Raw genomic sequence first — 24,114 nt, 5'->3', positions numbered from 1 at the left:
CTGGATATTGAAATGCAACTTTGCAGCCAGAACTGGCACTTCACTACCGTTTCAGGGATGCAGTGATAGAGACAGGCTTGTAGTCAGGTGGTTAAAATGCTAAATTTGCCTTTGAGCACATTTCAAATTCCTTTGTATGGTGATATTTTTATCCTTCTCAGTCTTCTCCAAGAAATGCTCTGGATGCCTCCTGGGTGTCATAAAAACAGCTATCTATGCATTTAGAAATGAGAATACTCAATGGCAAGATTGTGTCTGAAGTTTCAGGACTCCGGTCTTTGCATAAGAGTTGAACTATGCGTTAAATGAAATGCTGGCAGTGAAATCATTAACAATATGAAGTTGGCTTAATCATAGGATTGGTTACAGACAAGGAATTTACAGCAGGGGAATCCTAGAATTTGTTAACACTTGTAAGCTTGCACAGAAAACAAAGCCCGATTAAAAGAACTCACGTATTTTAAATGTTTTATACGTTCAACTAGCAAAAGCTCTGTTGTGTGCCTTCTTTTCTTTCTGTGCACCTGAAGTTGTAATAGGGCTAAAGAAAATGGGAATTAATGGATATCAGGATCTTGAATCTGTAAGATACATTCATTAATAAGGCTCTACTGAGCTGCATAGTGTACTGTTGGATACGTGCTGCTGCAAGAAATGATGATTTCTGAAATGGTATTTTGAATCTTGTTCTTTTTAGTAATCTGAGAGCTTATGAAGCAAAATCAGCTAAGTATTCCTGTCTTTCTGTAGTTTCAATGCAGTTTATTTTACCGATTTCTAGGCGAGGTCTTACAGTCAAGGAGATGTAAAGTGCACATAAACTGTAACAGTGGTCTTCACTGTCTTTTCTGGAGAGTTGAAATGTGCAAGCCCTTGTTTTATTCATTGCTCCTTCAGTCAGAGCTGCAGTGTTGGCTGTTACATTGTGTGCAGAGACCATAAGAGAACTGGGTTCTGAACCAAAGATGATGTATGCAGGGCTGAAATTTCTATAAAGATTGTGGATGACTTAGCAATTAATAACATGGGTTTAGTGCTGTGGCACCATTTAACAATGGTGAGGCTTTGACAAGCAGGTTTATGAGGTCCTTTGAGTTTTAATATAGTGTTTTCATTACGTTTATTTATAATCTATACTTTTCATTGGCTATGCTTAAATCCAGTCTATAAGAATTTCGAAGGTTTATAGCAAACTTAAAGTGATATAAGAAGGTAAGTAACTTTATCCAGTGAGTGTGTTTATCCAAATATGTCATTAAACTTCTCAATTTCCTTTTTAGAAGGCCAGTTAGGGACAGACTGACTCATTCTCCCATCTGACAGAATGCGAAGACATCCAGAGTTTAGCTGGCAAGACTATTGAAAAAAAGGAGAATTTTAGGATTTCAGGGAGTGTGTCTTGCTTCTCAGTCCCCCAGCTGGACGTGAGATAAAATTTTCAAATGAGAAACATCTGAATAAATCTTGTCTAAACATCTGAATAAATGTTGTCCCAATTTCTTGTTGACTTAAGTGAAACTGGAGGATCTGAACATCACTAAATGTCAGTTTGGCAGACATATGTGTATATATATATATATATGTGTGTGTGTGTGTGTGTGTGTGTGTACATATATATATGTGTGTATATCAGAATGTGGTTTTCTGATGTTCCTAAAATCATTAGCATGTAAATCAAATTAAAGGAAGAGGAGGGTGTAAGGTCTCCATTTCTTCTATACTTTATTTTTGTTTCTACTGGATCATCTGTTTTTGTCTTTTGTCTTTTTTAAATTTTTGCCTCCAGGTTATGAAGAAGGATAATGTGCAAGTGAGCTGGTAATGATTATACTTGACTGAAGTGGAAGGATGATTCAAGAAAGCCCTTTTTTGTCACTTGTAATGTCTGTGGTGGCCATGTGTATTTGGGTTTCATTCTCTTTACTTGGAGCTGCTTTTTTATTGTGTCAGTTCACACCTGAATTTAGAATAAAATAATACAAAATCCGTCCTGTCTTTTCAGTCCGTATGGTTAGATGTGGATATTTATTTATTTTTACAATAACTGGTATCATTTAGATACTTCCGTTTGTACTTGTGTTTATCAAATCTCACTAAATAGACTGAAAAGATTGGATGGATTTTGTATGAAACTTACTAATAAGACTTTATTTTATAAATGAATGTTCATCCTTAGCATTTTTCTCATGTAAAACAGTCCTGATTTTGACCTGAGTGTACGCTTAGTTTTGGTGGGAGCAATCTCCTCCTATAGAATTCTGGATGGGATTTGAGAGTATTCAGCATCTTCCAGGATGCAGTGCCTCTCTTCTTCTTTTCTCCTGTGACTTGGAGGTACCATGAATCAAAATGATATGGCTAAGGAGCTCTGTGATAGGTAGTAAGAGGCAAGATTCCTTATAAGTGGCTTTGAAAGTGAAGAGCTTCTTCAAGTAGCAAGTTTTTAAAATCAGTTCTCAGGTTTTCAACTGAAATTTAGAACTTAAATGTACTGGCAAGTAAGTAAATACAGCACTGTTACAAAGAGTGGTTTTAGTGATTTTCTTCTGCAATGCAATAACCTGTGATGTTCTCTCCACTGAAGCTGCTAGGAGTATCTTGAGCAGGTCTGTGCAAGGCATATCTAGTCAAGCTCATATGCACATCTGAGAACAACCAAGTTTCTGTGTTCAGTGAGTTTCCCTTCTTCTCCAAAATTCTTGGCAAAGGTAGGGTCTGGGAGAAGATAACTGACGTTAGGCCAAGTTTGGCAGACACAAATCAGTTAGCTGTCTGGGTATTTTCAGAGTGACTGTCCCTTTGGCACTTTCAACTTCCCATTTTGGGGGTGAATAAAAGTTTTTTATGGCATAATATCTCCTCTTTCCTCTTCCATTAGCCTGACATCACAACTGTTCCTTAATTTTCAGGCAGGAAAAAAAAGGCTGTCGATCAAATGATAGTTTGAGATCTTTTAGTACTGGAGCCTTCTGTTGTCAGTAGGTCTGTACATACTCTGGCTTTTACCACTAGTGTTCTCCAGCACTCACTTATCTGTGGGAGGGTAAAGGGATTGGCAAAGTCTCTTTGCCTGCTCAGCCTTTGGAATATTTCCAAACCATGCCTCACAGAAGCTGCTATATCAGTTTCTCTCCCAGGAGGCATGGTTTGAACCCCACTAACGAAAACTTTGCATTTCTCCATTCAAATGCTTCTTAGGTAGCAGACCTAAGTGGCTGCAAGCCACTCAAGCACCAGTCTCAGGGTTTCTCTGCTACAGATCTTAGGTAGACTTGTATCTATCACCTATCTGGTCCATCCTAACAGTTTATTTCTGTATTTATGTGCTTTCTCTGGCTTTGTCCTGATCTTCATAGTTAAAAGGCTGAAATGTTCAACATGCTTTTTCAGTGCGCTCATATTGGGCTTGGTCTTCAGACTCTAAGGAAGTTGTGTGTTACTTTGTCCACATATGTGTTGTTTCTCATTGAAGTTTATATATAGCAAGCATTTCAGGCTCCAGAAACAAACAAACAAAAAATGCTTATGCAAAAAGCAAAATTATCACGTAAGATAATTTTGTTTTATTTCAGATGAGTTTTTTTCTAGTAACCTTTGTTCTCATTAGATTCAGTGCTACTGATTTTCCTCTTTATTCAATTTAAAATTACTGCCCAGTGTGGGGCTGTGACACTTCACTTAAAGTGCTTTAACTCCCATGTAAGCTTCTTTCATTCATATACGTATATATGTGTATATGAAAAACTATAAGTGATGTTCAGTGATTTTGTAGCCAGGCATAAATGCAGCAAGGTTCACAGTATGCCATGAGAAACTTGGCTATGAATTTAGACCACAGATCCTGATAACCGGTGCATGACCTGTGTCCCCTGTTCTCATGGCCATTTTTCTCTTGCCTATCCTTAAGATATGAAGCTAATATTAGCACATAGAAGTCACTTACATTTTTCTATCACGAGAAAGATCTTGACTTCATTTGGATTTCCCCTCCACACCGAAACAGGAATATAGCTTTTCCCAGAGCAATGATTTATTCTGAAAAATTATGATAGCATCAAACTTTTCTGCTGTCTCAGAGAACAATTTATAGATTCTTCTCTCTGTCTAATGTCGGGTGTTTTCTTTTAAAACTGGTTACAGTATCTTGTGCCAATTTCTGCCCTTCTCTGTGCCCCACCCTGCAGTGAATCAGAAGGGCACTGTGTCTTTTTTTGGTCACAGGTCTCAGTGCAGTCATCCGTTTCTATTGTTGCTTGTGATGAGGCAAATTATGCCGTGCTATACGTGGAGCAGTGCACTGCGTCTTATTTGGAAATTTAAATCAGTGAGTGGAGCAAGTGCCCGATTACTAAGGGTAGCATCTCAACATGAGAATATTTTGCCTGTCCTTCATCACCCGTGCTGGTCACTGGTTAGGTTGCAAATAGAATATATGGAGTTGGTATTGATTTACAGGAGCCATAAATATTGTGACACTTGCCAGCTTTCAAAGATCATCTTTCCCTTTGAGCTGTGACACCACGGTTAGAAGTGCTGACTAGAGCTACCACCAAGGTGGCTTTCCATGCTCATCCCTCTCAGAAGAGTTTCTTGCCTTTTACTATGAGAGCATATGATGATGCCCATTGGTTTCCTCACCTAAGTGGGGAGATAGGATAGCAGGGTAGAAGAGTGTCTGACTAAGATTTTCCATCGTGTCCTCTTCTGCCTCAAAGTACCCAAAGATAGTATGGATTTGTAGTCATGACAGTGCCTTTGGCAATGGACAGATATCTCCTGTGCTCAAAGTTTAAAGAAACTGAGTGTGAGCCTCATTCCTCTCTCATTCCATGAATTGCGTGAGAAATGGTTATCACCAGATCTTGTATCTGCTGGCTAAATTGCACTAGGTGGAATAATTGAAAATCGCACCACAGATCCAAAAACATTTCTCAGTAGTATTAACACTGAGTTGAAAGCACTGATTCTGTTCACATTTCTTTACTCTTTGTTTTGAGTAAACATAATTTGACCTTACTTAACAGTTTTGAGTTTTTTAAATTTCTTTGCTAACCTGATCTTATTCATTTATTTTTTAAGATAAAGTACTCTACCCTTCATCATTCACAGAAACTGTTGTATAAATCATGGAATCCTTGAATTTTGACAAGAGTTTAGTTTTGCAACATCTGTTGAAAGTTATGTAGTATAATGGTACAGAGTTCTTCACGTACAAGCATGAGGTAATTAATCTGCATACATCACTTCCTTGTGTCTTGTCATTGTGTCTCAGTGGTACTTATGATTAGTGGGACTGTTCCATTGGGAACAGTGCAGAATAAGAAAGCTAAAGTTTTGTTTGTGGTGGGTCTCTCTCACTCACCTACAGAGCACTAGATACCCATGAAAAAGGTCAAATGTACAGAGATCTGGCATTGATTTCACAACTTGCAAGACATAGTCTCAGGCATATGTAATATATATAACTCATTGCCAGAAAGCTGAAAGGAAATGATTGCATTTCAGTACAATGCAATCTATAACAATAGTTTAGTGTGCATGAAATTAAAAACTGCTGCTAACGTATAGAATAAATAAGTCGACAGTGTTTATTTTTACTGCAGCTTTCTGTAAAAATAACGTCCTGCTTCTTATAATATTTAATTGGTTTCATTAATAAGAACAGCAAATATTAATTATACCCATTGCTACAGAATATTGAATTTTCCAGTACTTGACATACAAAATATTGTTATTCCAACGTGTGAATGTGTCAGAATTCAAGTACAGCAGGGTTACGCTGACAACATACTAACTGGCTTCATGTCTGATCTGAGGTTTCTTCTCTTCTTGATGCACTGTACTGGTTTTCCAGCATTGCTCACTTGACCTACTACGTGTAGCAGTTAGTTTATATGTCATTCAAACAAACAAACAACAGAACTCAAACCCTAAATGCACAATTATCTAAAACCACACATTTTACCAAATTTTACTACATTTGTATTGTGATGGAGGGTTTGGGCCATGTAGTTACATTCAATGAGAGGATAAAGGTGTATTATAAAAGTACACAAGAGGAAATAAATAACCTTTATGCAGTATGGCCATGCATCCATGGGGAGCTGTATGGAGAGGGGTGAAATAGCTAATGTGGAAACCATAGAAGATTTCTTTGGATGAAAGAACAGAAAAGTGCTGGCAGTTGATTATTTTCTTTGCGTTTCTTCTTTCTTTTTCTTGGAGGTGTGATGAAGAACTTAAGAGAGTTAAAGAAATGCTCTGAGAGAAAATGGATCTAGATGTGATAAACTGAGTGACAAACAGCATGACTTTGTTAACTTGTTTTTATGAAATGTGGTGGTGGAGAATCTTAAGGATGAAACCATAGACAGGGGGATAAAAGATTGACTTCCCTTTTGGTCTGATAAAATTCTCAGGCTGCTCACAGAAGGTGAGATTTTTGTGGTTGTGGTGGTTTGAGTAGACCCGAGAATCTTCAGCATAGAGGTGGTAGCTGATTTCAAGATTCTGTGAGAATAAGCACAGAAAGAGAGAAAGGCAAAGATCTAAAGAATAGTATGTATGAGGTCCCATAGATAGAGCAGAGGTGGAAGTTTGCAACGTGGAGGACCACTGTGCAGAAGCTTTCAGAGAAGTAAGGGGGTTCCAACTGAACTCTGTGCAGGTGAGATACTGAGGAAGTGTGGAAAATTCATTTGTGTCCAAGGCAGCTAAAATATAAGAGATTATGATGATTTAGGTTTAGAGGTTTGCTAGAAAGGAGGTTGCTGAGCTTGTAATAACAGCTATTTCAAGGCAGAAATGAGACCAGGATGATGCCTACAATGAACCTGAGAGAAAGGGTCTCCAGGCAAGGATGGCAAAGACTGCAGGGGGAGCCTATAGATAGGCAGCAGAATCACTGTTCCTTGGAGTTCTTCACAAGTCAGCTGGAGAAAGGTCTGAGAAACCTGTGAACTTGGCCCTGCACACAGCAAGTTGTGCTGGAGGCTTCCAGACCTCTTCTAACTTGTAGTGCTTGAAAGTGGTCTCTGTTAATTGGTTGACATTGAGGGGGATAGCAACTGAGGCAACAAGCACGGTTCTTTTGTGTTTTTTTTTTTTTAAGATGAGAAAGACCAAAATTTTGAGATTTTTGCAGGTCAGGTTCCAACCATTATGTTTGGTGAATGTTGACTCCCCAGATAGGTATGACAGTAACTTATTTCAACACTGAAAATGCGTTTTTCTTGATGGGTGACACAGTGGAATAGAATTTGGTTGGCTGGGTTTTGTTGTTGGTTTTTGTTTTTCTTTTTCCACTTGCTTAGAGCAAAAGGGATAACTTTTATTTATGAACTGTTAGGATTATCTTATTTGCAAAAAAATGGTTTTCTTCTCCTTTGGACTACGTTCTCTGTCTGACCTTTGTGATTGTGAACTAAATGCTAAAGCAAAAACTCTGTATAGAAGAATCTCATCTTTCTCAGTTAGAGGATCCTTAAGGTAAGAGCTTATTAATCACTGTCATACCAACTGAGAAGTTTTGGGCCAATAATCGAATTCCTGTGGGCAACATTTATCCTAACTACCTTTAAAGTCTGTTTACATCTCTGATGGTCAAACTGCTGTTTCTTTTCCTGTCCTCTATAACAGCGTTCACTTACTTGTGAATTACATTTTGTTGTTATGGAGAATCAACATGCTAGCCATAGTATGTAGTGAGTTTGAAGATGGAGGACATCTGTTCACTGGGAGATTTCTACCTTTCCTGCAGTCTAAGCATTTAGGTATGCTGTGAACAGGGAGAAGTTATTTCCACTCATACCTTCATGTCCTTTCAGTATTCAAAAAACAGGAAATAACTGTACTCACATACTATTTAAAACTCTGTGATATTTGCAGTGGAAAAGGCTGTGTAAGTGCTTATCATTTTACCCTTTTTGTTTCTTTTCTCAGGCATTTCATTTTGTTTTGTGAGATGGAGAATAATATGTAAATATAAGAACACTTGCATGCATATGTCATGTTATCAAACTAGAAGCATGTCTATCTCGTAAACTATTTTAGCTTTGCAAATTATGTCCTAAAATAACTTTTATTACTTAATTGTACTCCAAAGCATGGGATATTTATAAAGTTATCTGGACAAGTAGGTACATCCTCAGTAAAGATACAGTGGAACCTATATTTGAATCTGTATTTTAAAAATTGTTGTGTATTTTCAGGGTTGGTTTTATTTATTCATTTATTTATTAACCACTCTTTCTGACAAATTGGGAAAGGAAGGAAAGGAAACATCAATACTATTAGACAAAGCAGTGGTCCGGAATGTATTTATTCTTGATTCTTTGTAGTTGCCTTTGAGAACGAAAAGGAGAGGAGCAATGAAGTGGCACATGCTTCTAGGGGGCATGAAATGCTCTTTCTGGCATACTTTTTCTTTCCGACTTGGAAGATCCATTTTCATCTCTGAGCTGAGACTATGGAAGAGTAGTTTTGGCAGGCAATAGAAAAATGTTTGAAGTATCTAAAGGATTAATATTAAACCTAGAAAGCTGTTGCTAATCTTGTCTTAAACTCACAAGTCTAACAATGCACAATTGCTTAGGAGAAACTTGAGTTTTTTTGCCCTGCTATGGAGTCAAAGGGATTGTTGAATGATTGAGATGAAGTGTTTGTACCGCCTCACTGAAGGCTGCTGATATTTTGTACGATCTAAACACAGCGTAGTTAAGAATTTAGTAAAGATCATTTAATTAGAAATTCAAAGTTAACCTTTCTACTGAGAACTGTTGTGTATGGAGGGAGTAATGCAGCTGAAAGACATTATGGTGGAGGCTTGCCTGGTTTTGTAGAACATACAACCATCTGATAAACTAGTTTATGACTCAAGTTTTCATTTAAGAATTCAATGGTTTTACTCTTCCTGAGAGCATACCTAAGAAAGAGGAAATGCTTTCCCTCCTCCTTATTTTATAATAGCTTTGATTGTATATAAGAATTGGATCCGACTCACAGTTTCTTTTTTCAGGATGAGGAGCTATGAGATATGGTTTAGTGGCTTCTGGTAGTAAGGGTAGTGGGAGAAGGGTTGGACTAGATGATCTTGTAGGTCCTTTCCAACCTTGTGATTCTATGATTCTATTCCTATTATAAACAGTAGTTCTCAGTCCTTCAGCATCACCACCCCATAACATCCAAGTCTTTTCATGTTGATCATATAATCCTGTATTACTCAGATACCTTGTTTGGCTTGCATGCATTCTATACTCTTGAAAGTTATTTTAAAGCATATACTGTAGCTTTGCTCTTTCATAAAATAAAACTCTTCTTTGACTAACTGAATGGAAGGTCAGGATTTTGCTTTGAAACTGAAATCCTGTTACTAACGTTACTCACCTTTCCACACTGATAAAGGAATACTTCTTGTTGAAAAAGGAAGAAAGTTCTTTGACAAACGGTTATGGCTTTTCTGTACAGCTTGTTCTTAAATGGAATTTCAGCAGAGGGAACCAACATTCATTGTCATTGTTTATGTATGAAACTTCTCACAGAGTTTTATTTGTTCTCATAAGCCAAGAGCAAAATTTACATCCTGTGAAGATTTACAATAAGACTAAGATTTTTGAAATGAAAGAAAAGGTCACTTTGCTGTGTATGGATGTGTATTCTGAATGTCAAGTCATGCAGGTAAACACAGAGAGATGTGCCTTAACTTGCTGAGCATTTTTTGTTTGTCTTTTTTTGTTTTTTCTCTTTCTTTTTATTATGGCAGGCAATTGCATGGAGATCTTGACGGTGACATGACTTGGCAAACATTTTGGAATCAGCTCAATATGTGACATCACACCCCCTTATGGTTTTCCACATAAAATAAGCACTCCAAAGAAAATAGAAAAATTGAGTCTTAATCTGAAATCTATCATTACGTCCTCTAAGGTCTCATTAGGCACCTCACTATTTTCTTTTTTCTTATTTCTTTTTCATTTTTCCAGGCAGATAGACTAAATGTTGCAGATCATAGTGGTAAATATTTTATGGGGAGAGTAGGGGGAGGTGCAAGGAATGGAGTTTTATTCCCATGCCTACTTTGTTTTCACAAAGATCGTGGTTTAGTCTTTCCTCCTGAGCAGCATTTCAGGCTGTGAGAGCACACGTGTCTGATGTAACATTTAGCAATTGCAGTTGTTTAGCTCTGTCTCTAAGAGATAGATGAGTGACTCCTACTTTATGAGGAAAGGACAACACAGATGAAAACCTCTGTTCAGCTCAGACTTCAGTTTTCAATAAATTGATGTTTACAAAAGCAATTTTTGGAGAAAAACATCCATTCTGCCCTTTACTGGGTGACTGTATGTGATTTTCTGTGCGTGCTTGTGGTTGCGTGCATTAATGCTCTTTTTTTTTTTTTTCTGAGAAGCAAATTATTTTTTCCCCACCTTCTTTAATTGCAGCGCGTAAATATGGCTGTGTACTTGGTGGGAAGCATATGTGCTATCATTGATATGTGAAGGAGAGAGGTGTAGTGGAAAGGGTGAACGTAGTAAATGCTGCCAAAATACATGGAACATGATGTTACACAGGCGAAGCAGAGGAAGAATTATCTATGCATAATGTGAGTTTAGAATAAGCTTGACATTCTCACACCCAAACATTTCCATCTGGAAGCTGTTCTGAAGCAAAAGGAAGCAGAGACAATATACTCCTATCTTCTGGAGTAGCTATCCACAGAATAGGAAATGTTCTATTATTTTTTCTTTTTCCCTAGAACGTGTTCAATTTTACAGCAGATTCAGAGAAGTTCTGTTTTGAAATTTTAAAGACAGTAAATGTCATTAAATTCCTCTTTATCCTTCTGAAAATTGGTTTTGAAACTCTCACGCTATGCTTAAACAAGCTGTTGAGATTTTTGGTTACGGTTTTTGTCCAGTACTGATACAGGAACTTATTTTCAAAGCTTTCTGCAAACTACCTTCTGCCTTTTATGTCATCTTTCTGTGCTTTGATTTGTCCAAACACCTTCTGTTTTTCCTCATGTCTTTCTTCTGCCATTGTAGTCTGCAGTCCAGATTTCATATTCTCTTACTTACATCCCATTGTGCACACTGAACATCTCAAACACACTGGAAGACCAACCTGCTTTATGTGGTTGTAACTTTAAACATATTTGTGCATCTCCCTGGGCTCCCTGTATTGTAACATACTTGTTGCTCTCTAATGGAGCTGAAGAATCTACCAACATGCTAACCTACACCACTGTTATTTAGGAATAATTCATTATGCTTTTATAGCTGAACTCTCAAAATATGACTCTACAAATATTCCTGATTTGCAGTGGATGCAGAAAGTGGACAGTTCCATACACGTTATATTAAATTATAGGTATTTCTTAGTACCATGCCAAGTGGTAACCTTACCTTTCACGTTCTTTTTCCAGTAAGCTTATAAACTCATCACTTTTCTCCATGTATTCACTGTGCTTCCTCTTTTCTTCCTCTAATTCATACAGGGTCTGTCTGTGTGATTTTTCTACCATTAGAAGTTGCTCCAGCATTCGTCTGTGAGTTTCCTTCTGCTTCTCTACAACTTTATCAAGCTAAAAAAATAATAATAAAAAAAAAATACTTCAAAACTCTTAGATGCTCAGACTTCCATCAATAAAAGATTATAGGAGAAGCTTACTAATACAAAGTATGTTTAATAGCCTGATGGCTCTGTACTTTGTTAGGAAAAAATTATTTAATTCCATCAGCCTGAATCTAACAAACCAGCAAAATTAGTTAAGGTACTGTTTTGAGGGACCCTCAGTCACCTTCTGTACCTCCTCCTGCCATGAATGTGCTTTTGTCGTTGATATTTCTGATACGAAACAGATTCCTTGACAGATGAAGCCTCTACTTCACACAGAAGTAGACCTATTTGTGGTTGAATAGAAGTAGAAATCTTATTTGTAGTTCTGTAGAAAATGACAGGGATCTTCCTCCTTAGACATTACTGATCTAGCTGAAGTAGTTTGAGGAGGGATCACTTGAAGCCATCTAGAGACCTGAGGAGAATTTGTATTTGTGGGCGCTTTTGTTCACTGCTTATTCATCCTCCTCTAAGGAGGCTGTCTTCCTGATTAGGTCAACAGGAGAATCCTCAAATCTCTTTTGGAGAAGATAAATTTTCAGTGCAAAGCCAGAGCCAGCTCCTTCTAACCACAGACTATTCTAGTAGTTGAGCTGCTTTGCAGTAGTTCACTCTATTAATAGGAAAGAATTCACGAATGGGCAGTGTGGGAAGCAAGGCTGGTTCTGGTTCTCCGACATTTCCCCCACTAGGAATTTCACATGCCGCAAGGCACACTGGGCCTTCAGATTCTTAGAGCCACTGCTTATTTTAAGCAGTATAATTCGGAGAACTATAATAAATTATCTTCTCTTCATGCTTATTGACAGTTTGGCTGATAGAAACGATGTCAGGAATGATCAGAATACCTGAACATGAGTTTTTGGAATGACTGAGAAAATCCTCTACTCTTACATGGGCTCCTGATTCTCCCTCTGCTTACTTCAGCTTCTTTCTAAGCATCTCTTGTTTTTCCTGTCATTGTTAACTTTTTTTTTTTGTTGTTGATGATGCTGATATGAACAAGGAAATAAGATCTACTGACAAAACTTTGATTATTTGAATCCAAAATGTTCCATCAGAAATGATGGGTCACTTTGAAAATGGCCTATTCTTTCTCCTCACAGCATCAGTGTCTTTTCTGTTGCAATGGAACTGAGTTAATTTCATCCATGACCTAAAAATATAAAGAAAGTGGTGGCTGACCTTCTCAGCTGCTTTATGGTGCTATTACAGCAGGTTGTCAAGACTTTCCCCATCCCATTCCCTGGCATTAGTGTACTTTCGCTTCTACAAGGTCAATGGGAATTATGAATCTGAATTAGGATTTCTCTTGGGAAAATATTTCTTATCAAAACCCTTCCATACTCAAGCTTTCTCAGGAAACAAGTTCTTCCAAACTTCTTGGCTGTGTATTTTACAGGGGTTGAAAGATGAATTGCCTTAAAAGGTCCGATTGAAAAAATCTGGCTATTTTAAATTTCTTCACATTCTTCTTCCACCAGGATTTCAAAGTTAGAAATCCTTTGCTGAGCTAGTAGATCTGGCAAAAAGAGAGAAAACTTTCACTGTATTTTATCAGCCTTCTTCCCTGTCCATCATTTCAGAGGGGTTTTTGGAGCAGCTATATCACAGGTGCGTGAAGCACCATTGCCTGAGTTTGTGCTCCTTGTGGTCTTAAAGACCATGCCTTAAGGTGACTGTATGCTGTCCTCTGAAAGCAACCAGCATTCTGCTTTTTGATAAAGCTGTGTTGTGGTGCTGTTTGTGGCTATGGCCTTATCTTGCATGATCACATTTGCTGGTCTCAGCCTTCACTGTGAGGTCAGGTGAGGAAGAAAGCAAACATGTGAAACTCTTCCTTGTTTTGGCAGTAAGCCTGTATGGATAGAGCTAAGAAAATGAAAGGATGCATTTATAGTGACACAAACACTGCTTTGAAAGCACATTTAAGAATGTGAGGGGATGCAAAAATTGTTATCGTAAGAAAAGAAAGTGAAATTTCTGGCTAAAAGCTGATCGTAAATCAAATGACTTGTGCATCCCAACATATAAATGACTGACAAAGATGGGGGTTGCTCAAACTAATCCATGCAAACAGCATGAATCAAATAGAAATATTTCTGCTTCTGCATGTTGGGTATGAAGGATGCAGGACCTGCATGGTGTTTTATGGGTTTGTTTGCTGTAGAGTATTTGCAAGGGACCAAGCAGAGAACAGAGATATGGTACCGTGTTGCTGTTTGGAAGCTCTGTTCTGTCCCTGCAGGAGAAAAGGGTTGAACCTTGGGGAGCCAGTTTGCCTCCAGCATTTTCTCCTGGTATCTTGTAATGACTCACACATACCAGCAGAGAGGAGGGAGAAGTCATCTGAGCTCCATCTAGCATGAGATACTCTCAAAAGAGTGTTCTCCAGCAGCCCGTTTCTTCCTCAAGTTATCCTGTCCAAATGCTAGATGTGCACATATGAAAACGTCCATTTTGCACAGCATTTACTCAGCCTATACGATTCTTGGCTAAAAACCTCAAATAAGACTAATAAGCAGTAATATAAATGTCTTCTGTGGAAAATTAAAATGATAAAATCTTGATTAAATGATTTGCTGTTTTGTACTTGCTAACCATATGGACTTTTTTTTTGCTAGAATTAATAGTTCTACATAGTGTACAATACAGTGGAAAATAGGAGGCATGAACTTACGTAACTGTGAATAGTTGAGCACATTAAAAATTCACAGGCATTTAATTGTTTTGCCACTAACTCATGTTTGAAGTCAAATTAAGATAGTGCATCTCATATTCATTCTGTCAGAACTGAACTTGCTGTCTTTCTCTTTAGACTGCTTTGTGTTTGGCACAGAACCAGAATACAATCCGGGCTAGTTACATTTATTTATCCAAAATATAGTGAAATATTACTCCTGCTAATAATACCCTCATGGTCACTGTGTGGGTGTAAATGTATAGTCCTGAGTTGAAGATATCTGGAAATGGTGGGAGCAGTTCTTCCCTTGTCTTCTTCAATCCTGGTTGTACCAGAATTCTGTGCGGATACATTGATCTGCTTTTCTGGAATGCCATGTTATCAGCATCTCTTCCTGTGAGTGTAACTCTTTGGTTTCCTACAGCTGTCTCCCCTTGAAAGTTGAGAGGATACCGTCAGTTATGCTTTGGTAAAAGGCAGATGGTAGCGCTACATTGCTCAAGACGATTGGTGCCTGGGATTTAAAAAATGGGTTCCTCTTTTAATTATCCCTGACTTATGCAGTATATAGGCTTTTGTCTACCATCACTGCTTTTCAAGCACTTAAAGTGTTAAGAGATCCTGTTCATCAAGTTTCAACCAGTGAGGTCCCAGAGTTTTTATCTTTGCCTGTCTGATTTGAATCTGGGGTCAATTATAAACCAGAATTGGCTTTCTAATTCCATGAAGGTTTGAAACTTGTGACAAGATGCCGTTAATTCTGCAATATCTTCCTGTTGGTCTTCTCTCTCTCTTACTACATCACCTTTTCTGAGTTGATTTTTGTTTTTAATGTTATTATTTTGATGATTTGGGGTTTTTATTTGAATCTGGGAAAATGGTTCTTTTGCAGTATTTATTAGAATGTTGAATACCATTTGCTTTCTATTCTGGAGAAGTGGCAATTGATCTGAAGCCAGAGTTTTTCATGAATATCTGACTCAATCATCTAAATTTATAAACCATGCAAAGATGGAAAGCCTTTTCAGACCTTTATGTGTAAGACAGAAGCAAAAACAAAGAAAGTCTATTTTCCTTTCTTTAGCCTCCTTTAAACATTAAGCAACTTATTGTATCTTGAACTGTGAGTAATGAGAAACCTTATCCAACATTTGTTAGGTTGCAGAAAGGAATAACTGTAGAGCAAATTTACCTGAAAAACCCTCCACTTAAAAAAAAAAAAAAAGTTTAAAAATATATATACATATATATCACAGCCAAGGCAGATACAATTTTGATGTATCACAATCCTCATCATTTTTGCAAAGAAAATATATTACTGCCATTTTCTATTTTGCTAGATTTTACCCATGAATCTTGTTCCTAGTGACTAAGGCTATCCGGTCACCAAATTTTTAGTGCTCTATTCTTAACCAAATTCACCAAGAAACTTCATAAAGTTTAAGTGAGATGAGTAAGCTGTGAGAGGATGATGAAAAGCCTGTATTCATAGATGTGCTCTGAAATTCATTGTGTTTTCATCTGAGATTTGGGTAGATCCTTCATGTTTAAGGCCACAAAGCTAAATTGATGTGCTTTAGAGAGACTGAACAATTTGTGGGCAGTGAAAGAGGTTGATTGCCATGGTGGCATGGGGAAGATTTAATGGTTATTTCCCACCCTTTGTGCCAGGTTTTCCTTCTCCTTCCTCCCTGCTCTCCCCACCCTCCCTTTCTTTTATTAGTATCTGAAAAAAATGCAGGCAAAACCAGAACAGATCTTGGACTTAGTTTGGGGGTATGAAGATGTGAAATATCTGACAGTTAAGGCATCCTTTGGTTTACGAAGATGTACAAAATGCTAGTGGTCTTTCTACCCTTTCAGTTGCTCATAGGATGTTTACCTTTGCCTCTTGGAATTGCCAAATCAAGTGGTGTTAGAAATCCTTTCTCTGCCATTAAGTGTAAGAGGGAAAAATCGTGTATAAACTTATGTAAAGTAACAGACTGAACTTACGTTTTCAAACTCTTTTGGACTTCTCTTCAAATCATTTCCATTTGTGCTCAAAGTTTCTGTGACATAATGCCACAGCGGTCTAAAATAAATTAACCTCCGGAGTTGAACTTTATCTGTTTCAGATTATAGGCAGAGGTTTTAACCTCTGAGCCTCTGAAATGAGTGCTGACCTTTTGCCTGACAATCTTCTCTGAAATGAGCTCTGTATTCTTAGGTATGACTCTCTTCAGTAAGTTTGGAAAATGCTCAGTAGAAGAATTTTGTTCATAATTTTCTTTTTTAAGAAAGCTATAAAGAGCAGAACATTAAGGAAATGTTGATGTGACCCAATAGGAGATATTGGGAATTCTTTTTTGGAAAACAAAAAGCATTACTGATATGAAGGACTTTTAATATATAGTGACTTGCATTTCAGGACAGAAATGAAATCCTTGTAGCTTGCTCAGAAAGTATGACTTCTGCTACAGAGTAATTAAACTAAGTGTTACTTATACATAGTGTGAAAATATTAGATTTCTGCTTGGATTAAGTTTGTAATGACAGTTCATTATTCAGATCCATCACGTAAACCCATGATTCTCACAGAATTAGTGAGAGCTGGAATATGTAGGGAGTAGATGGCCACAACGTGATGCTGTGGCATGACCTCATCGAGGCTAATGGAGAGGTATCAGGCTGTAGGAGCTCTGAATTAGGATAACAAGAGAAAAAAATGCAGAAGTGTTAAACACAAAAGACAGACTATCAGAGTTGGAGGTAGTCATAAACAGTCTCTCCATGGTTGTAGCCGAAGTGAGGATCATTAGCAACCTGCTTTTATTATTGACCCCATTTCTATGTTAGATTTTAGACCTAGAACACGTTTGCTTTCTTTCTCTGCGATCAGTGAGATCTTTACTATTGATTTCTGTGAAATCTATGGTTAGATGTCAGTAATACATACCTCTCCCATAGGCTTTTCATAGATATCTTCTTGCCATTGCTCAGCCTTTGTTTGAATAGCGTCTCGCTGGAGGGCTTCCAACACCTTCTTGGGAGTAACAAAGCCATACTGTGCTTCAAGCAAAGCCAAGTCAATTTTTTCAGCCTTAAGTATTCCTATAACTTCATCTTGAGCCTACAGAAAGACAATGTAAGTTTTCATTTTGTTAAAACCGCATTTGTGTGTTTACAGGTTAGTTGGATGGTTTCTACTTTTGGTTTCATGGGAGCAGAAGAACTTTTAGAAGAAAGCTACATCTATAAAATGCCCCAAGATAGTAACATGAAGACAGTTAAAGCATGAGGGAAGAACTGGTGTTTTTATTTTGTGAGTCGTGCATAAAGAACAGGATTTTCAGAATCTTCACTGGTGCTTAATTACTTCGTTAGCAGTGAGGTTGAAATGCCATGCCAGGAGCAGCTCATACTGGAAAAAATGTGACTCGTGGCATTAGAACCTAATTTTTACTTTTTTAATTTTAGTGAGTTATTAGCACGGTTCTGGAAGCCTAGACGCGTGTGAATGGTTTGGGTATGGTGGTGGCTTTTGTAGTTAAAGCCAGCCTGGAGAAGTCTGCTTTTGTCATTGCATTGAGCGTGTTTGAGCACTGAGTGTGGGGAAGTATATGGTGCAGGGGATGTGACCTTTCACAAAACGCATTCCAAAACCATGCAATAATGGCAGTTCTTTAAAACAAGATTGATTGCCTGCAAAGTTGGCAGTTGGGGCCTTAGTGCATGGATATGTAAGTATGCATACATGTATGAGACAGTGCCTTCTGTGCTTAGAGATATGTAGATGTGCACACACTTGTGAATGTGCCCACAGTCAATCTTGCAGCATTTCTTGGAAGTAATTGCTTTAATGGCATTCTCAATTTGCAAATGCATGCTAAAGAAAAAAAAAAGCATTTTAAAAGGTGAGGATTAACATTAAGTTGGTTATCTGGTGCCTCAAAATGGTGTCATTTTAAAATGCAGAACCTAAAAATATGCATTGTGCTTTTCCTTTTTTAATGTCACTGCATTTTTTTTCTTAATCTGGCAAAATATCTGATGGCATTCTATTCCCAAAGAACGGACTCAATATGCAGGTGCATTCTCAACATGTTCTTCCATGCATGTATTTCAGAACTGGTTTTAGAAGGCAGTCAGACGCACGTAACTTCTTCCTATTTCACAGCACTCTCTAAGTCCATGCTGGACTGTATGCCTCCAGTATTTGAAGTGGTCTATGGATACTCTGCTCTTTAACAACACTTCTTTGTTCTGAATCATAGAATCGCTCAGGTTGGAAAAGACCTTAAAGATAATCGAGTCCAACCACGACCTAACCATACTACCCTAACTGAAGTTATGAACTGAGAGATAGGAAGTTGGAGGAGACAGAATACCTCCTGTGAATATTGCACTAATTGTCTGGAAGTCTCACTTCCAGAGATTGTGTTGTTTCATGGCCATGTCTGCTTATCTGAATATTTCCTCTGGGGGACAAACTGGCTTAGGTGACTGCCTGCCCCAGGCTGTGCCCAGCTGCTTCTTGTGGGAAGACATTGTCCTCTGCCTCCGTGACAATGACACAACCACATCACTGTTTCAAACATCACTTGCAACACTTCAGTTAAAACCAAAACCAAGGACAGGCTAATCCTAGAAGGGGGGGGATTGGAAAGAGGTGTGTTAGGATCAGTAGCAATTTTGCTCTGACTGCTGTTGGAAGGAACACTCCTATTTGTCTATTTGTGACTGTGCTTAAAAGAAAAAGAGGAAAAAACCCATTTCTAATCTGTGTCACAGCAGAAAAAAAAAAAGCTGAAAGAGCAATCTTTGTGCACCTTAAATGGTCTGGAATGAGAGGGTTATGGCACTTAACTTTGAAACTTAATTATGTCTGGATTGTCAGCTGATCTTTAGAGATTTGACTTGGCATTACTGGAGGTGGAAAATCAGGAATAAAAAATGACTTCCCTCTTTTTTTCATTTGTAATGCTTTCTTTAGAATGTCGGACACAATTTGAAATTTTCCTGTCAGGCTCATTGTTTTCCAGTTTCTCGTTTCATTTTGTTCCAGTTTTAAATCTCATGAGTTGAATTGAACGTGGGTAATATAAATAAATAAATGTATATGTATAGATGTGTATGTAGTTCTCTTGTGGAAAAAGAGGACTCTTATGGAGGAGTGTATGACATCTGCATTTTAATCTTAGTTTAGACAGGGCAAGTGAGCACCCCCAGAGACTGGTGTATCTATCAAAAAGCACTCATATAGCATGTGTGTTCCATTAAACATTTCTATTAGCATGGATTATGTAAATATACCTGCATATGTTAAGGAGGAAAATACGAAGGTGCTGTCTAGGCAATAAGCTATGAAACATTGTGCTACAGCCATTGAAGCTACTTTGGATGCTTGCTTGTCTCTTTACTTGTAAGCTGTTTAAAGTGGCTGTCACTTTGTCTTTGCAATTATCCATTGTAGGATTATCTCCTCTTTTCTCACTGGAAATCTGGTTCCCAGTTCCTGAAATTGTTTGGCCTCCTGGGATCATTGGCTGCTTGGCAGCTGACTTTTTCCAGATAAAAAAATTCACTTTCTTCAAAATCTGGTATGTTGCAGAGTATGGTATGTTAACTGCATGCATTATGGGGCATAAAAGGGATATTTTAATGCGCTAACAAAAGTTGTTAGAAAGCTTTTGTGTGAGTTACTACTGGTGAGTCGGCATGTACTGATTGTTTTGTAATAATGCTCATGACTTCATGGGAGAAGGAAGATAATAAGGAATTAAGTAACATATCTTAAAGGTCTCTACAATTTTCTCCATATAGTTTTCACAGTACAAACACTTTGTAAGTATTTTGATTACAACAGGGCAGCATAATGGGAAAGTTTTGCAAGTTCTCTGCTTTGAGAATTTCACAGTTGTATACAGTGGATCATGAGTGTTTTAGTGTTATACAAACACTGTGAATAAATTATATTTGCATTTAGGAGAATAACATCTTTTCATGTTGATAACTATTATGAGTATCTGGATAACCTCTAGTTTTACATGCTTTGTAGTTTATATTAGTCCAACTCCAGCAAACTAGATAGGATGTTTCCTTAACAGGAAAGCTGTGTGTGTTTGCAGTAAAGTGCAGAGGGGAAGAAAAAAAAAAAAGACCTTTTTAACTTGGAATACAAAATAATAAGTCACCTGTAATTCACCCTCAAGGACACTAAGAAGAAATAGCAGATCATCACGAGAGAGGTCCTCTCTTTTCTTGAAAGAACTTCTTTGCTTTTTCTCAGCCTTAGGGCTTCTTATGATGGTGCTGGCTTGGGGCACATCGTCCTTCTCCTTTGGCCTTCTTTGCACATTCCCTTTCCCGCTGTAACTTGTTTCTTCTCTATGGTGGCCGTTTGGCCTTTGTTGGCACGGCTTCGGTCTGGTTGGGCTTTCTGCACTGTTACTTCTGGAACGCATGGTTTCTCTCTGTGAAACTGAAGGAAGGTGGGGAATAAAATAAAAGTTTTAACTTACAGAGAGTATAAAAATCTTATGCTAATTTATGGTAGTGTCCTTCCCTCCAGACTGGTAGTTTCCCCTCCCGCACTGGGCTTCTTGTCTTTTGAAAGGAGCTGACAGCCTTGCATGAACAAACAGGACTGAACTGTCATCCTTACTGGATCTCAAGTGGCACTGAAGGGAGGCTTACCTTGTCCTGCACATCTGAAAAAATGTCATTGCTAACACTTGCAAAGGCAGCACCCTTCGCAGCAATACTGCACGTATCAGTGCAGTCCAGATTTCCCATTTGAGAGATAGTGTGAGCTGCGTGCTTTTCAGGTAGGTCCTTCATTAGGAAGATCTTTCTGTTTGTATTTCCCTTATTGGATAGCTGTGGGGTTTTTTTGTTCTCTTTCCAAGGGAGAACACAAAAGCAGTCCTCCACTACTACAAGTTATGCAGTTGTGTTACTCGTAGTTCATGAAGCATAGAGGTTAGTACATGCAGACTGTAAGGCATGAGCCTCACCATACCACTCCTTCCTCAGTGATCACAATGCCTCCCTGTTAACCATGCAGTGTGAAGTCTTACTGCTTCTTTGGTGCTGCATTCTGAGGCCATCATACAACTGTTAGCACCTCACCACCAAGGGAAGCTTAGCCTAGCTTGTTCCCTTTGAAGTGCCACTGTTACATAAATGTACTGTAATGCCTGTGCAGACAAATCACTTATCACTAATGCTTATCACCATTACAATTAAGGTATGAATGGATTATAATCCACCTCTACAGAAAACTGTGGTGTGGTCATGGATACAGGTTAGCAGACAAAAACCCAATCATGCAACTGGGAGGGGAAATTATGCACGTTCCACATACAGATAAAGCACATTTTTTCATATTAAAGTGTGAAGCCAATTGCTGGAAGTTGTATTGGTGAAAGCTTATTGGTCATTACTTTGCAAAAGAACAAGGAAAGAAAGGCTTGAGCTCAACAGCAGCTGTTTGACTTGAAGTGGTGATTTTTCTCCAGAAAATTGCTCTGAGCCATGGGGGGCAGGAAATTATTGTGCTGTTGCTTTTTGGCCATACAGATCTGTGGCTGATAAAGTTCTTCCAGAGCTCCCCCTTCAGCCATGTTCTGAATCTAAATCTTGAGGTACTCTCTACAGCTACGCTCTTTAACCATGGTAATTTTCTACTGACTGCTATAAGCACATCTTTTTGCAAGAACAGAGGAAGGGGGAAACACTTTTGGTTTGATATGAATGGTGGTTGAAAGCAGGAAAAAAAATATCCAAAGCATTACAGAGGAAGCAAATGAAATTTCCTTTAATACAGAAGGAAACCTCTTCTAGTCAAAATCAGAATAGCCTGTCTTTCATAAGAGAACTTGTTTCTCCTAGTGTCCAAAAACCAAGGTGTGTCAGAGTTGTGTGACATTGAGCACTGGATACCTGTTTGATGAAGCTCTGCTTCAATGATCTCACATTGGGATGGCATTGTTAGATTTGCTAGAGAAGTTACTATACTTCCTGAAGGGTATTACCTGTTCAAGTATCAAGGCTTGCAATTCACATTTGTCTACACAACTAGTGCTAACATGTAGTAATTTGGTACCACGGCAGAAATGGTCACGTTTGTTTCTAAAACAGCAGTTCAGTCAAAACCTCTTGACTGAAAACACAGAATATCTTTAGAATATTTTGAGAAATTACAGCATCAATGCACCTGATGTGATGGGAGAAATGAAGGTCTTCTCTTTCCTAATGGTCTTTTCCAGTCTAAATTTTACGTTTAGTTTACTATCACTTCTTTCACTGAGGTCTGCTTATTTGGCTTGTTCATTTTTTGTATCTTGCTTACAATACATTGCTACTTTGGAATATGACTGTTGATTTCCTTTCAGCTTCAAGTGTTGCATGTCTGCTTGGTTTTCACACGTGGGTTAATGGCTGGCGGTTGTAGTATCAGAGCCATAAGCTGTGAGTTAAATCAGATAACCGAACTCACTTTAAGTTTGCCTGTTCTCTTTGATCATGCAGGCACAGGATGCAATGAAACATGTAAATAGCCCAAGAAGTCTTTGCATTTTTTCTCCTCATGTGCCAGGTGCAGGGGCAGGCTCGATTAGATGTCAAGCTGTGAGACTTGTAACCAGGGTCAACATGGCATCCTTCAGTGACGGGAAGTGAAACAGATGGATAATAAAGAGATTCTTACTTTTCCAAGTTTCTTTGGTTGGATGCACTGGAAACAGTGAACTTGAAAATGGCACAAGTCTCAGCAATCCTGATAAGATGGACATCTGCCTTCTGTTATTTTCTTATGTTATATGCATTCTCTTGGCTTCAAAGCCACATGCCATGCATAGTTTTCACAGCTGAGGAGGCCTTGTGGTGACTCTTTTGAGCCTGTTGTGCCTGCTCCTTGATCAGGTAGATCAGTCCTTATTACACTGACAAAGAGCACTGGGTGCCTGAGAAGGTCAGTGAGCCTGCTGATTAGGTCACCCTCCTACAGAGTTGGTGCCTTTCCAGAATCCCAAAGGGGATTTTTCTTTTCTTGTTGAACAGCTATTACCTACACTTCATTTGCATTTTGTTCTAGCATTTCTGAATGCCAGGGTCTACTATTAAACCTGCTAATGCAAGTGTTTATCAGATGTAGCAATTAACACAAATGATTGAAGTGACATACTAAATGTATGCTTTAAGCACTTTCTTATTATTATTTAAATATACCTGACAAAAGAGACACAAACAGTCTGGTATTAGTAGGCTGCCTTATTGCTATACTCATTTGTTGATTTATTTAGGCTTTCTTACTACCTGTACATTGACTGGCATTTTTTTTTTGTCTGTAGTGCTGCATGCATACATAATAATGATAGTACTAATAATGTCTTCAAAGGATACAAACATGACAGATTTGGAGGAGTGTGGAATATTTCTTGTTTGCTCATTGGATACTTACTAATTTGAATTTCTATTTGAGTTAAAACCAAGAAGATGGGAAATACCCATTCTTTTTCAGTTCTGAATTAGAGGCTATTGTACTTGAAACTGTCTGTGTATTGTCTGATGCTAGTGCACCTTTAAATTGTGAGCCTTTATGGATGTAGCACTGTCTAAGGGACTAACAAAGTGCTCCTGACAGTTCAGGCAGATTACTGCTGCTCTTGCAGCAACGTAGAGAAATGATCACTTGTAGTCCATAGGATACTGGTTTTCTTTAAGGTTATTAACCCCTGGAGTGGCCCTAATGTAACATTGAGAGTGGAATCAGTGTCATTTGAAATTTTATAGCAGCGTATTTTGGTAGATTGGGTTATCTTCTTTGAACA

At 38.1% G+C, this 24,114-nt stretch overlaps 2 protein-coding genes across 3 annotated transcripts in view; one reads left to right on the top strand and one right to left on the bottom strand.

Moving 5' to 3' along the window:
* Positions 1 to 24,114, top strand: part of CMSS1 (cms1 ribosomal small subunit homolog) — a 229,784-nt gene that overhangs the window by 58,898 nt on the left and 146,772 nt on the right. The window lies entirely within an intron of this gene.
* LOC122156188 (filamin A-interacting protein 1-like) lies at positions 11,399 to 20,745 on the bottom strand. The gene is made up of 3 exons (XM_042810758.1): positions 20,476 to 20,745; positions 17,238 to 17,411; positions 11,399 to 11,581 (listed from the first exon to the last, which is right to left on the bottom strand). Exons 1-3 carry the CDS (start codon positions 20,743 to 20,745, stop codon positions 11,399 to 11,401), a joined length of 627 nt encoding a protein of 208 aa, XP_042666692.1.

This window comes from Centrocercus urophasianus, unplaced genomic scaffold (genome assembly GCF_019232065.1).
Source record: "Centrocercus urophasianus isolate 14NV4802_14NV808 unplaced genomic scaffold, USGS_Curo_1.0 seq_12, whole genome shotgun sequence".
Classification (NCBI taxonomy): domain Eukaryota; kingdom Metazoa; phylum Chordata; class Aves; order Galliformes; family Phasianidae; genus Centrocercus; species Centrocercus urophasianus.
Note: the sequence above shows the minus strand (reverse complement) of the source record. Positions and strands in the feature narration are given on the sequence as shown.

What these genes read in the sequence shown, in the direction of transcription:
- LOC122156188 (XM_042810758.1), bottom strand. Translation starts at nt 20,745, where the DNA reads ATGCGTTCCAGAAGTAACAGTGCAGAAAGCCCAACCAGACCGAAGCCG. An exon ending in TCCTTGAGGGTGAATTACAG is followed by an intron (nt 17,412 to 20,475) that starts GTGACTTATTAT and finishes GTCTTTCTGTAG; the next exon opens with GCTCAAGATGAAGTTATAGG. An exon ending in ATGAAAAGCCTATGGGAGAG is followed by an intron (nt 11,582 to 17,237) that starts GTATGTATTACT and finishes TTATTTTTTTAG; the next exon opens with CTTGATAAAGTTGTAGAGAA.